This window comes from Phaenicophaeus curvirostris, chromosome 18 (assembly GCF_032191515.1).
Source record: "Phaenicophaeus curvirostris isolate KB17595 chromosome 18, BPBGC_Pcur_1.0, whole genome shotgun sequence".
Classification (NCBI taxonomy): domain Eukaryota; kingdom Metazoa; phylum Chordata; class Aves; order Cuculiformes; family Cuculidae; genus Phaenicophaeus; species Phaenicophaeus curvirostris.
This window is the reverse complement of record NC_091409.1, coordinates 4,500,970-4,516,508: the sequence shown is the minus strand read 5'-3', so window position 1 is coordinate 4,516,508 and position 15,539 is coordinate 4,500,970. Positions and strand designations below refer to the sequence as shown.

The 15,539-nt window shown below is 39.7% G+C and overlaps 1 protein-coding gene across 2 annotated transcripts in view; it reads right to left on the bottom strand.

The window, feature by feature from the left end:
- The window catches only part of GNAS (GNAS complex locus), a 139,199-nt gene that overhangs the window by 23,259 nt on the left and 100,401 nt on the right, over positions 1–15,539 (bottom strand). For both annotated transcript variants that reach the window (XM_069871872.1, XM_069871873.1), the window contains exon 5: positions 13,890–13,987. In XM_069871872.1, the coding sequence (XP_069727973.1) occupies positions 13,890–13,987 (98 nt within the window). The remainder of the gene's footprint in view (positions 1–13,889; positions 13,988–15,539) is intronic.

Sequence of the window (15,539 nt, the reverse complement as noted above, 5' to 3'; positions counted from 1 at the left end):
TACGTGCCTAAAACTCAGCAGGTATCTCTGCCATTTATGGTTCACACAAAGAATAGCAGCAAGGCCTGCAAGGTGGAACAGACTCAGATCGGATGGGTCAGACAGGGAGAAAGTCTGGAGAGAAAGCTCAATGGTTCTGCACATTGCTATGTTATTTACACCATATCAGGTGCTTACACATGCACAGCCTATAAACATTATAACCATGCGTGAAACACAGCTTTCATCACACTACAGCATTTTAACTCCACTTCCTCTACTCAGCAGCAAATTATTAGATTTACCACAAAAAAGGTGCCTAAACGCAGCAACTGATATATTGCACACAAGTTAATACCATGCAACTACTAAATACAGCCATTCCCTATGTTCTGTTGAATTTTCCAGCCTATGATACTTTTGCAGCACCTTGAACACACTGGCTGCCCTGTATCGATGTGATGCTCAGCACCAGTGACGGGTTCAGAGCTCTCAATATGGCACTTTTCTGCCTCACCCCATCCCACCCACGTTTCAATCCTACAGCATCAGCTTGTAAAACTATAGTTATCTGCTTTGTATAAACGCACACGCACAGGAAGCCCAAGGAACAGACTGCCAACAAGCAGATGAGAACATTAAAAAAGATCTGAGACGCTAATCAGCCACGCCAGAATTACACACTGCATCTAAATACGGGTTTTAAAGGAACATCAGTAGAGTATTTCTGCAGAAAAGCATATCTTTCATTTTAATTAAAAAAGAAAAATTCCCTCCTTTGAATGAAGTGACTTCCATTTGAGACCTGTGTTGTGTTAATTCCTCTTACGGTTTTCTGTTTCTTTGCTTAAGGACAATAGAATGGTGAAGTTAAAAAAGAAGTCTGATATAATTTACATTCGGGTCACTGACTTTCTTGATTGTGGCTCCACATACCAAGACTTTACAAAGGTAAAACTCAGCCACCCAAGCCCCACGCTGCTCTGCACCAGAGCTTCCTTCTGCTACCTACACTCATTTTTATCAGTGTAAGCTACATATATTTAGCAGAGTTATAGTCAAAAGGTGTCCCAAGGAAGAAAAAAATAAAAAATCTTCAACTAACAGCACAACTGAAAAATACAGCTTTTCTAATGTAGGACTGGTTTCATAAGAGTGTTGGGAAAATGCCATCCATTTAGAGACATATACCTATCTAACTGTGCAGAGTCTAAGTCTGATTTAGCCTCCTGCATGTATAGCATTAATCCACTATGATGCTTTGTGTTATCAGTGTGAGGAATAAACATGGAAGAATTCAGGATTTAAAAGATACACTATTTAAACATGGATACTACAGCGCAATTCACCCTGTAATCCATGTATGTATAAAAGCAGCATAGACTTGTACAGATTCTGGTAATTAGAGAGTTTTGTTTCAAAACCCCATGATGTTTCATACAATGCAAACGCTGTAATTGTCACTATCTCACAATCTACACTGTGATTTCAATTATGCACAACAAAGGGACTGCTCATGAGAACTGAAGTGAGAGGGTAAATCGCACCCCTCATAATAGTAGTAACAAACCTGTGTTCGTTAGTGAGCATGTTTGTTTTTAAGTGGTGTTTGTTGAATTATTACAAACATCTCTTACAGACTGGTGAAAAAACAAAAATGCACTAGGTGCGGCACTAATCTTTCATTTGTACGACTTGTCTTGAGGGAAATCAGTTTCATATTCTCCACGGCCACGTGACTTTATCAGAAAACCACAGCATACAATTTTGGCATAATTAGCAGGACCTTCTTAAATACAGTCCCGAAGAAAGCTCTGAGGGAAACAAACACATTTCACATCATTAGGGCAAGTCGGAGCTGACACAGAGGTGCCAGCCTCTGCACACACCAGCAGCAACCCCACCTATTTTTAGTTCACAATTCCAGTATGAAAACAGCTGGAGTCTAATGAAAATATCTTGGTGACAAATTTAATGGACTGAATACTAAAGTTACTATTTTTAAATAAAGTTCCTAATTATCTTTCAAAACAAGGAGCAATTAAGCAGCAGTGGAGCTACAGCTTCCCAAGTGTCTGCTAAGGCTTGGCTCCAATCAGACTGAAACTGGGAAACAGCTCAACACCTTTCTGATCCTAAAAATTGGTTGAGGGCCAGATTCGGAGTTTGGTGGGTTTTTTTTTTCAGTCTAATGAGCGTAGTTCTGCTTTGACCTGTCCAGTCCTGCCTTGCCCTGTTTTTCCCCGCCCGATTCCCAGTCATCTTCCTTATAAGCACGGAATGTCTCTGCGCAGCCGTAGAATCTGCAATCCTCCCGCATGTGAAGGTGGGAAGGAAAACAGAAACATAGCCCGTCAGGTTGGTGAAAGCAAGAAACGGTAACAAACTGCTTCGATATCAGAGTAGTCCAGCTCCATGAGGGAGAGGTGGACAGTGAGGTGCTCCAGCGGAACTGGGGAAGGGTCAAGGACCTTGCCTAGCAAAGAGCTCTGAAAGATCACAGGGTAATTCAAAACAGGGAGCAAATCGATATTTGCAAATCTACTGAACAAGCCGCATAAATCACAACAAAGTGAGTTATAATCTGACACGTTCTTCTCCAAATAGCTCTATAACAGACATTTTAATTACTGGTTCCCTTGAAAACACACTGTGACAATAATGAGTATTTTATTCTTGTAACCGTATGTAAGACTGTTCCACACTTCTACTGCACGCCTTATTTCTGAAACTAAGTTTTAACAACAGGGGTAGAGAATTAAAGCTAGCACTGATACACAGAGAGCATATTAACAGCTATATTTTAATGTGACACAGCAGGATCCTAGAGCACGGAAAGCAAATTTGGGGAATTTATTATCTATGCTGATAAGACAGGAGGAGACCTCTAAATTCACCCTCTCGGCCCTTCTACAAAACCAATTAATCGTGTCACGATTCTTGATGTCATTGCAATACTTCTTGGCATTAGTACGATGAAAGATTTAACAATAACATCCTTCACTCATCTGATTTCATTTAAAACCTCACACTATCCAAAATCATCCAAGAGTTTTTGCAGATGTGAGCTTTTACATTCTTCTTGAAGAAAAGACCTATCACACCACCAATTTACAAATGGAGAAATTCAGTTTCACCCAAGTCTGGCCTTTGATAAGTAAATAGGGTGGATCCTAAAGCAGTTCTGCTCCATGGAAAAGGTGAACAGTGAAGTCCTCCAGCAGAAATGGCAAACAGAAGCCATTCGGGCTGAACCAAGAAAAGAATGGAGACTGTCCACCTTAACTACAAAATCTGTTCTTCACGGCATGCATTCTGATAGGCAAAGCTAATGAAAGGATCAAGATAAAATAATGATCATTAGAATGGAATAAGATTGGTTCTCTCTCGAGACTCAGTTTGATGAAAGAATATCCATAAAGAAAGAGGCTGTCCTCAGAAGCTACGCAAGAAGTCTGCCTTCCAACGTGGGAAGCTTCAAGACGTCTAACTTTTCCACATTGTCTCTAATTTTATAACTTCGTAAATGAGTAATTAAAATCCAACTTAATAGCAAAAGTGGTAGACAGTGTGCTCCAGACCTGATCTTCAGCAGTGTTGCAACTATTACCAACATTGGCAACGTGTGAACAAAAATGGCAAATTAACACAACTCAGGGGGATTTTTGCAAGTATATTGCTATTTTAATTTATTTATAAAAATTACTTAGGCTTCACAAGGTGTTTGGGTTTGGTTTTATTGTAAAAACACAAATTTCTTGGTAATTCTTGGTAAAGACTATGAAGCTCTACCAGACCACCTGAACTGGGCTAATGGAGCTCCCACCAGCACCACCCTCCTCTGGCAGACCCTGCTCTGGGATCCAAGGCTCTTTTCCCTCCCCCAGCTGCAACAGCCTGGCTAAAAATAGCCCTTGCTAGCTTTTACTCCGCCGCAGTTTACATAAGCCCTTCGGGGGAAGGGGAACCTTGCAAAGTACCCGAGGTACTTCACAGCCTTCACAGAAAATCGACTGGGCAGCCAACACGTTTCAAGTGTAAATTAGCATCCAGACACTGAAACCCTCACTTGCATAATGAACACACTACAATGAGCCTTACCTGGGGATATCCCTCTTGGAGACCTGATTAGTGAACCACAATACAAACAGAGTTAACGTAGAATTATATTTAACTCATTTTTTGTTTCGTTTCAGCCAGAAAATCAATGTTAATAAACTACAGAGTAATCAGTTAAAAATGGGGTTTCAAATCTCAAAACCTATCAAGGACCTCCTGCCTACAAAATTATTCGCAATCACACATACCATTAGCTAGCAATTTCTTTGAGTTTATTTAGGGCTTGGTCACATACTATAAAACGTATTTAAACAATACTTAAGTTCAAATTCAGTCTGATAAACTCATTCACCTAATACGAGCTGAATCTATTTATTAATTTTCAGTCTGCCCTTCCTGAAGTCAGGATCTTATGACTGTGTTCTCTGCATGTAAGCACACGGTTTCAATAAACCTTGGAGCCTGCTGTTAAATTTACACCAAATGTACCTTGTTCATCTTTGTCACGGGTCTCTCAAAAATGACAAATTCAGCAACATCTGTGAATGTGCAGGCAAGCACCCAGACAGAAGTAGTTTAAAAGTCCCCAGTGAAGGTACGGCTTCGGTGTATTATTGAACATTGGAGTTCACAGAAGAGGAAAAGGAGAGAGATAATGTGCAAGTCAATGGCATCGAGTGCTCTGTCTTCCTGGGACCAGCAGTGATGGATTTGCAGTATTTCAGCCCAGGGAATAATTGGGAATCGAACCTGGAGTTTTCACATTGTACCAGCAAGTGTACTGGCCTCATCCACGTATCAGAAACCTTCTGTTCTCTCCTATCTTTTGGAACTCTGTTGCTTTTAATTCCTTTTTTAAAGCAAGTTTCTGATGAGGTTTTACAATATCTTTTTAGGTCTTAGTGTGATAAAAGTATTCTAATTGTCGTATCCTAATCTTGAAACGTTCCATTTCTACAGCAATACAGCAGGAGCGATAAGAGCTCTCATAAAAAAAACCCAACCACCCATGCTTCAAAAGCTGTGGTGCTTGCTGCCGGCAAACACCACAAACAGCAAATCCCAAGGTCAGGCAAAAAGCTCCAGCAGTTCCTCACCCATCAAGGCGAGTAAACTGCAGATCCTAAACCCACCAGTCACACCTGGCTCCCTTTTGGCTGCTGTCGCACGCCCGGAGAAGCACACCACACCGTTTCAGCAAGTTATTTCCTGCTGGAGCATCATTTTCTGTGCTTCCAGAGCGGCCGCCAGTCCCAGGGGTGCCCCTCGCAGCCACCCTCCCACCACTCCATCCACTCAGGGAATGCGAGAATTATGTGAATGACACTGCACTGTCTAACTTCCTCAAGCATTTACTTATACCTTGCCCTGTATTTTGTGCCTGCAGACCTTCCTCCTGCGTGAGGATTCCTACTGAAGCTCCAGCCCATATTCAAGTCTTTTCTTCTGCTTATTTCTCTGTCATATTGAATTGTTTGTTCAAATCGCAGCTCAAAACAAATCTCTTTCTGTTTGCACAAAGGGAGGTTGCAAAAGCAGAGGAGAAAGGATGAATTAAAATTAATTCTCTGGAGGTAATAATGTAAGTTTTAAGTTGCTGTGATTCTCACCGCTGACTACAATGGCTTTTACACCACTAGTGTAATCCAATACAACTATTTCATGAAGTGCAATACTAACAAATCAAGGTGTTGTTTGCCCTGATTTTTAATAAAGTTGTGGGAATTTTACAGCAAAATTGAATACATTTTTTAAATTAACAGGTAACACTTCAATAAATACAGACCCCCTGTACAGCTTGGGTACCTGACAGCCTTACAGAGTTTACACAAACACCACTCCTCCTCTTAATTTAACTTCTTGTCCCTAGTAATTCATTTAACATACAGACCAACCACTGTTTTTCACAAAACAGTGAGGTTTTAAGGATTACTGTGTACATAAAAATCTACTATTTTACTGGTTCACATTTACTCAAAGTAAATGTGCTTTCTGAGAACTGAGATTAGAGGGAAGTTTCGCCTGCAGCAAATAAAAGGTGTTTTTTGGATGAATTTGTTGCACTTCCTTACCCTAAAAAAAAAAAAAAGGGCAACACTGTCTGTAAGACTTGAATGCAACGAAGGCAAAGAGTTGTGAGCTTTTGGCAGGCACGTAGCTCCGCCAATTGTCTGATTTTCTGTACTTGCCAAACGTTGGTTTGTCATGCAGTAAATTCACCAATTGTGTGTTTATCAGCTTTGCACCAGCAGTCCCATACTGTGTTTACTACAACAATGAGATCCCCTCACTCCAGGAATGTGCGGCAGTGCTTCAAGGATGAAAGGCTGTTCGGCAGAATATCAAGGAATCCATGTAATCAGTGATATCTGTGATGCCTGTTGCTAATGAATTAGCTCAGAGTAGGAAAAACTACATCTAATTTAACACAGTTCCTTTAAGAATGATTTTTCTCGATTTTTACAATCATGAAAGAAAACCTAAACTGTGTAGTAATGCTATGTTAGATGCTAGTAGCTGCGTTTAGTGACTTTCTGTAACAACATCCTGATTTCTTAAACACATAATTTTGTGTCAAGTCTCTAATAACACTGATTAATTGCTCAAAATGGATTGCACACCAAGTCAGGGCTTTGAATGCATGCACTTGTTTACTAATATATTAGTTGTTTGAAAAACACTGGTCATTTTAATTACATGGAAAACTATTTATGAAGCCCCAAAACTTAAGCAATCAACAAAAATAATCAATGCTACACATCGAAACAACTGATCTGACCCTATCCTCAAAAAATGTCTTTGAATTAATGACCATATGGAAACAATTCCAAAATCCATCTCAATCAAAAGCTGGAAACACAACTTTTCAAGGTAGCAGCTCTTTAACTGTGTAAGTAACCCTAGATACATTTAACTTCAGGTATACGCATGTGTACAAACTACAGTTACCTGCAGAACGACCCCCTTGCCAGTGTAGTTCACAAACTTGTACCTATGAAGAGACCAATAACATTCACAGCATCTCTTCCAAAAGCCTCAGCATTCAAGAGATCATTTTTCACGTACGTCTAGTGTATTCTCTCACACTACTAACTAATGCCACAACAAAATCTTTCTGTCCTGCAGAAAAAGGAAAGAGTGGGAAGGAATGGGGAATCGCTGCCATTAAAATGCAGCAATCAGTAAAGTGTAATTAACAGAAGGTTTTGGCTTATTTTCCATCTCCTGTTGTACTGCATTTCCACTCCTCCCCTTCACCCACAAAAAAATTCCACTACATTTGAATGTGTACATTTGCAGAGAACAGTGCCACAGAAACCAAAGCAGAAGCATGGATAGGTATCAGAAATACGTTGACTAAGAAATCCAGATACTACTGAACCAAACAGACTTGAAAGCAATTAAAAGAACAGGCATCTGACATTTGCTTTAAAAAGCTCAATACTATTTTATTTTCTGTTTTTCAAATAGAAATCTCAGGTCTTATGAGCATTTTGTAATTCATTTATTCCATTGTTCAAAACCATTTTCTGATGCAAGTATAATACGCTTTATCAAAAAGCACATTTTGTCATTTTTACCACTACTAACAAGGAGTCTGTTATTCTCTTTAGTGCATTATTTTTAACTCTGTGTTAATTAACTCTACGGGTACAGGCAAACCATCAAAAAACTGGGCTACAGAACAGCTTTGCAGAATTCTGAGCTGCAGCCAAGTTCTTTTAGTACAGAATTATCTTATGAAGCTGCATCATTCTAAGGTTTATGCAGTAGTAGTTACTCATACATTCACACTCTTTGATAACAACTTTGGTTTCAAGGCAGACCATTAAAGTAAAATATTAGCTAAGAGAGACATGGTGAGCAAACTACCAGTTGGACTCAACACAGCATTCTCCACCGCTAACTGAAATTACAATACGCTCGTTATTTAGTCCTGCCTTCACAACACTGTCTTGACAGGCTTTTGCCATTCGAAATGAAACTTATCTGTCAGGGAAAAACAGCAACCCATGGAACAAATCACATGGACTCCTACTTATGATCACAGAGGAAAGTTACTATTTCATGGACAATTTTTTTTTTTAAATAAAATGTTAACATTCATGCCAAGGTTTCAGAAATGCCCTTGAGCAAGCCTGCGCCCAACCTGAGCACATTTTATGTGTGTGAATTTGCTCCTGAAAGAAAGAAGTAGCTGTTGTATGAGCAAATGCTCCGTTTGCAGGTGAAAGCAAATGTAACACACTGAGAAATGAACTCCTGTTTCTACTACATCAGGCACTCATGAACACTTGCATTAGGGTTCATCCCTCACTCTTGGAGGCATCAGCAAGCAATACACAAACTGAAAGGCAAAACGTGACTATCAGGATGCAGGACTGGGTCAAGAAATGGGAGAAGTTGTTTCAACCCAGCTTTTTCATGCTTTTTAGATCAGGTCAGCCTTGCTTCCAGCTGAAGGTGAATCCCTAATATTTACAACTAGTCACAGAAAGGAAGTCGCATCTGCAGCCAAAGGCCAGAAAGGAACTGACACATTAACAGATGTGTGGAACAAAGGAGAAATAACAGCAGCAAATGAATGAAGGTGATGGCTGCTGGGAGGGTTACGAGTGGTAGAGTGAGTGAAAGCGGAAGCAGAAATCAGATTCCAGGAGCAAACAGTTAAACCCTTTCACAATAATTCAGAATGATATAGTGAGCATCACAGAGACCTTACAAGTCTGGGTTTAGACTTCTTAAATTATTCACATTTTGGACTTGTAAAGGTCTTTCTGCCATTATGGCTCACCACCTTTAGTACTTTTACTTATTGATGCTCCTGATTCTTAAGAAACAAGCAAGCTATTTCAGGACACCTTTTGTTTTATCTTACTTCATACTAGGATGCAATTTATTTTGAAGACGAAGTTTATCTGGGGTTGAGTGTACCTTGCAATGATGAATTTATGATTAGCTGTGACAACAGTGGGAACATGTGTTGGATTCATAATCCACTTATTGGCTAAATTTAGGTAATCTGGTTTTCCCAGCACTTGCCAGCAGGCACATCCCTGCTATCGACAGTCAGCCAGAAAGGGCAGATACATGGAGTAGTTGGGGATAATTCAGCTACTTATATATTTGGACTTACTTTGTTGGTAGTGACTTCACTGAAGTAATGCCAACACAGGAGTTACCGTGCTTCCCATCATCTACGGCAACCTGTTTCTGCACCTAACGCCCTACTGGATTGCAGAGAAAATATACCCAGAGCTGTATTATTTTTTAAAATTGAAATTCAGCCTCATTTAAAACACGATCCTCTGTTCCCTCAGATGGAAGAAGAGTAGGGACAAGACCCTAATTCAGTTATCTCTAAGTGCTCTGGAATAAACTAAGGTGGGTTTTGTAATCAAGACCAGGGATTAGAAGTTAGATGATCTGGGTCTATTTGTTGGCTTGCCAAAGAATTCACACAGCAGTAGTCAGGCTCATCAGTTTTAGATCAGTGAAAGGGGACATGAATATTATTCTTCCTCACGGGAATGTTTAACAATATAATTGTTAATGTCCGTAAGAAGCTCATGCATGCCAGGAATATAGGCCAGGGAAATTCCTGTCCTGTCAAACGTGAGTGCACAGACACAGCAGAGCTGGAGGAGACAAGAGCAACTACTCTGCCAAAATCACACTGAGTGGAAAGAAAGTAAAAAGTAATAAATAATATGAATAAGAAAGAAACTAGACTAACAGTAGTACCACCAATTAGCTACTCTTTTAAAAGGTGAGACTTTCAGCAAAAGCACTTTACTACACATTCCATGAAGGGAACTTTGTCATGAAGTGAAATCAACATGCAAGAAAATCACTAAGTGCTCAGATCGCGGCTCTTAATTGCTCTCTACAAGTCAGCAAATCCAGAAATAAAACACACCATAAATCTTAATAAGACTATACAGAATTTACAACCCACAACAAATTGGAAATTAAAAAACCCAGCGCGTCCACATCTGCTGATCCTCTAGCAGTCCTGCACAGCAGTTGGCGAATAGCTGCACTCCCCCCTTTCTTTGATAAGTATTTTAAAAACAAACATCTTAAAAAATACTTCTCATAAAACTCTTGTGGAGCAGCCTGGCACAGTTTCAAGCTATCAGAGTGGCTCTGCTGGTGCTGAAGTCCAAGAAATGCAACTCTGCACCTCAAGCAGCCACCTCCCCGGGCTTTATCCTTCCCTGAAATGGCAGGCGGCAAGAGAAAAGTCGTCGTGGCCGGCGGCAGGAAATAGCGTGAGAATGGGCTCCCTTCGTGCTGCTTCCAGCCCTTCCTGATACTGGAGGGTGTGAAATGGGCTGCAAAGACTCGCTCTCATATTATTTCCTTTTCCACCCCAGCCAAAATCAGGAAGTGCCAGCTTAGGGATACGCAGAGAAAACCTAGTGTAAAATGAAGTACAAAATCAAACCAGTCGCCAAGGAACCTCACTAAGCCAAAGCTGACTGAAGCAAAAATCGAAGTACCTGTGGGCACAGCCTAGTATTAGCAAGTCTAAGAAAAGCACTAGGATGCTTGTGTATGCCCAGATTTTGCTTCTGATTTAGTACATAGCCACTTAAAGGCTACTGACAGCAAGGCAATTTTCTTCAGAACATCCACTGACTTTGGATCAAACCTTGGAGGACCACACTTGAATCCTTCATGCCCTCACACCACAAACAGATTCGTATGTATTTGTGAGGCTTCAAGAACAGAGCTCGTTAAAGATAACCAAGGTAGCAGTATTAACAACAAAAGCACTTCAGAGATCATGTTTGGTTTTATCTGACAAAAGGCATATATTTGACAAACCTATCCTGGCACATCACAGTGGAAATGGCTCCTATATTCTTAATATTAAGTAATATATTCTGAATAAAATGCAATCCTGTGCCTTCAGGGAATAAATAAGAAGGATAGTAAATAATTTATTTATCACTGTTGGAGGCTTTCTGTATTCTATACACCTGTGTTCTTCTGTTTATTATTAGCCAAGAGTGGTATCACACTGCAGCTTCAGTACAAACATTCATTCTCTTCCGTATACATCCCCACAAGAGCAATAAAATTTGGTCCTCTCTCAGTTGCTCCCTCCTCAAACCTAAGACACATTCTTCTCAGAGAGAAACTGGTGACAATCTCACAGACCACATTATTCTAAAAGCAGAATTGAAACTAATTACTTAGTAAGTCCAGTTAAGAAAAGGGAAACAGCCTCTTTTCCCTTCTCTGCCTCTCAAGACTGTAAAACATGCCTTGGCAGGAAGTACAGTAAAGCTCATGATGAGCAGAGGCAGCTACTCTTTCAAAGTGTACACGGTTCCTCCGAAGTGGCATTTTCACTTAGTCAGTGAGCTTGAGGATAAAGGGCAGGGTACCAGAAGGGCTTTCCAGCAGATGAGGTTACTGGCCAGGCCTCTCAGCTTTACACCTCCAAAGACCACACTTTAGTTAAATGGACAACCTGGATGGTACCCGTGACTTTTGGTGAAGTCATCCCTTCTGAGCCAAAGCAACCAAGAACTTGATGGAACAATGATAATAATGGATATTAATATTAGCTTCTTACCGGAACACACTGAAAAACTGTAGCACGTTAGCAGGAAGCACTGAAGTATTTAAAGTTACTGCTCAGAAGCAGATGAAAATACCATTTCCAGACTCTAAACACCTACATTCGAGTTAGGTAAACACAACATATTAGATTGAGAATAATATTTTTTTCCACTTTCCCAGGAAAGAACAAGGAGCAAAAAGCGGCTCCTGACTCATGAGCTGGTTCCCTCCTCTCTGCAACGGTTTAAGCCTCCGTCTCCCAACATCTTTCTTTGCAAGGCGCTCCAGCATCCTGCAGCTCTGCCATACTTTAGAATGTCCTTCTCTCTGAAACGCCCTTCTGTTGGACTACAGCTAAGCTGCCTACACAGAGAACAAGGATTAACCATGAAAAGCATAACTGCAAATCCAACAATGTCAAGCAGAAGGGAACTAGCTAAGTCTTCATGGCCTCCCAGAGCCTCACTGTCACCATTACAAAAGATGGAAGTAAGAAGAGGGAAAGGACTTGTGGCAGTTCTTCAGGGAGGCGTTGGGTGCTGCAGTGTGCCTGCTCCTTGGGGCCCGTGACACAGTCAGCAGCCTAACAATTAGAAAGTTCCACCTCCTGAAAACAGCATCATATACTTTACTAGAAAATTATAAAAATATTAGAATTATGAAGTATTTTTAGGAGATAGCGATGGTATCCTAGGAAAAAAATACCCTGTAATTTGGGAGCAATGTATAGGGTTAATGTTGGCTCAACAGCCCACGATGTAGAATTAAGTGTTCCACTAGATGGAGCAGGATGGTAAAACCATCATGAAGGCCACCTCCCTGCTGACCCATGAAAAAGTCAATGTCCAGCAATCAGGGCTAAGAATTTTAGCTTTCTTCTCTGCATTCAGAGCAGAACAAAATTTGTTCCTCTTCCAAAAAAGGGCAACACAAACCCCCCTTGCTGCTTAATAATATTTACTTTTTCCCATCCTAGAAGTTGACTATTAACAAACACTAACCAGAAACAGATAACCAAACACTATCAGAAACAAAACTAACTTTTCCCCATTTCTATCAGCTTTACAGTAGAAAGACAAAACTTACTGTAGAGTTGACAGAAAATGAAAATCTTGCAGTATTTATTTTATAGCAACTGAACTTTCAAAAAGATCCACGCCAAGTGATCAAACATTAGTCACCTAATACAAAAGACATCGCTACACATCAAACAAATTCACACTAGAAACAATGGCAAAACTTCAAAGAGGCTCCTAAAGACTCAGAGCTGTGCAAGTCATAGTAAAATTATCTCCCTGCTCTCTTTTCAAAGAAAGCTAATTGTTGATTTACCTTTAAGTCTACCTAAGCAAACGAACCAAAAAATTGGCAATTTTACAGGTTTTATTTCAGCAAATGTTCTCTAAGAGATGAAGTAGTGGATAAACTGCAGTTGTCCATCATCACATGAAATAAGACACTTGCATTTCCTTGACCATTAAAACCTTATTTCAGTTTCCCGAAAAGAAGCACAGAGAGTATAAACCCACAAAGAACAGTTTTAACTGTTAACATTCTAAATACAAGTCCTGAAATACTTGCGTATACACAACAAAAATAAAAGGAATGGTCAAAATTATCACAAACATCTTGCCATACAAAAATTCCGACCCATGCTATATGTGATAAATAACTGCACACATGCAGAAGTCTCTCGTGACAATAATAATTATTACAGTGGTATAAACAGCAGATGAGAATGAATCATTCTCTGACATGCGCATGAAGGCACATAGGCAGAAGTTTTGGTGACTGACCACAGGCTGCTGCCCATGATTGTTGCTGCCATCTCTTTGTTTACAGATAAATAAACTGCACGAAAAACAAAAGCTACAAATATGGGCATGTTTCACACCAACATACTTTCCAACTTACTCAAACTTGCTGCAGTACGTGAAGCTATCATTTGGAAAGGAACTGGTCTAAGCAGAAGAAGCACGAAATCTGCTCTTTGAGACAATGCAATTGCCCACTGCATTAAGGTGTCAGCTTTTATTAAGACCATTTGAAAGCACCTGCAAGGTTTTCAATATAACTATTATTCTCTAACTGAACGCTAGTTTTTCCTACCTCTCAGAACAGCTGATTAACAGGAATTCACTGTGTAGCATGCACTTCTTTTCAAGGTAAGAAAAAGCAAGCACCAGGACCATCCAAATCACTGTCATTAATAATCAATTAAAAAATTGTATTTAGACTGCACTCAATACACAGCAGAGCAGAACAATACTTACTACTGTGCACAGTCAATCAGCTGATATTCATTAGATCTCTCATAGCAGGCTTTCACACCTTCGTCTTGCCAAAGTGTTTTCGTATGTTCATAAAACTCCTGGAAAAGTAAAAACAGTATTAGCAAAATGGCTTATATGTGAAGAGAACTGGCAAATGGTAACGTATCGTTACCGCTGTAATAAACAGTAAATGGGAGCATATTTAATAAAAGACTTAAAAGACTTAAAACTTGAATGTAAGTTCAGTTGGCTTTCTCAGCTGTCTTCACTTGAACATTTTCTAACACTTAAAAACCTGCTTCTCCATCGGTTTGATGGAGCCCAACTAGATACTGCAATATTGAAAGAAGTCATTAATGAAAAGTTAACGCAATTTTGCTGGCATTTTTAATAACCAACCCTGTTTGTTAACATTTGTTCTTTAACTCATGATTCCACTGCGTGATCTATTTATGCAGCTGTCAAGATGGGTTTCTCTTCAGTGAAACATTGCTTCTCAGTAATTCACAATAAAGGTCACAAACGATGAGTAGGTTTTACTTGACTTTTCAAGTTAGTGAGATTTTCATCAACGACACAGACATCTGTATCTTACTGAACTCGGTATCACTTAAGAGTATTTGCAGAATTTATTCTTTCGCAGTGTAAAAGGACGTAGAACTGCATTAGAAAAACAATGACATAAAGCTAGATTGTGTTTTGATCATGTCAACCTTAAGAATTCTAAGCCAAGATACAAAAGCAGACAGCCAAAACCACAATGCTGCAGTTTTGTCGACCCTGTAACATAAGTGTAAAGCAGAACCAGAAGCCCATTCTTTTTTTACATATAAAAGATGCACTTCAGCTCCAGCTGGGATGTGTGCAATATGTATTGCTGCCTATGTAACAACTCTGAATAGACTTAGAATGCACAGCAGCAACCTAGTGACCTAAATACACACATCACTGTGGGCATCCCTTTCATCAACAGCCATGAACTTCTTTTCACTATCTCTCAGAGCTGGTAAACTGATTTGGGTTCAATGCTTTTTTACTAAGTGGCTCAGGTAACTTGTTCTAAATCAGCTTTTTTTTTTTTTTTTGCATCCAGGACAGCATATGACCTTTAAAATAGTTGTCGTACATATTCTATTTCTCCTCCCACCCCCTTTCTTTGCAGCAGAAATATCTCCAAGAAAAAGAACGTATTATTTTAAGTAGCCATTTTACTGCTTCAAGGTTCCTCCATTAACTTAGCTTTGGAATCACTCCCTCTCTTGAGGTATCAGTCTCTTGCATTCTTTTACTATCGGCACAGTACAAAGGAAGGCACATCCAAATGTGCCTTCCAAGGTTTCACTTGTAAATCCCTTTTTAAAAAATTCAGAATGTTAATTAACACCTGAACTGTATCAGAACAGTAGATACTTCAAATGGCATCTCAAAGATATGTAATGGCATCCTAAAGTAAATTTATTGATGCAAATTTTCAAACCATCCCCTTTTGGCAGGTATAGGATATATATGTGATTGCGTGATCTTAGAATTGTGAATGCCAATGACGGAAACAGCCTAGCAAATGTAAATCTGCTCTTGCTTTTATTGAATATTCACCAGCTGCACATAAACACAAACAAAATTAAACACACACTACATATCTAAACTCTC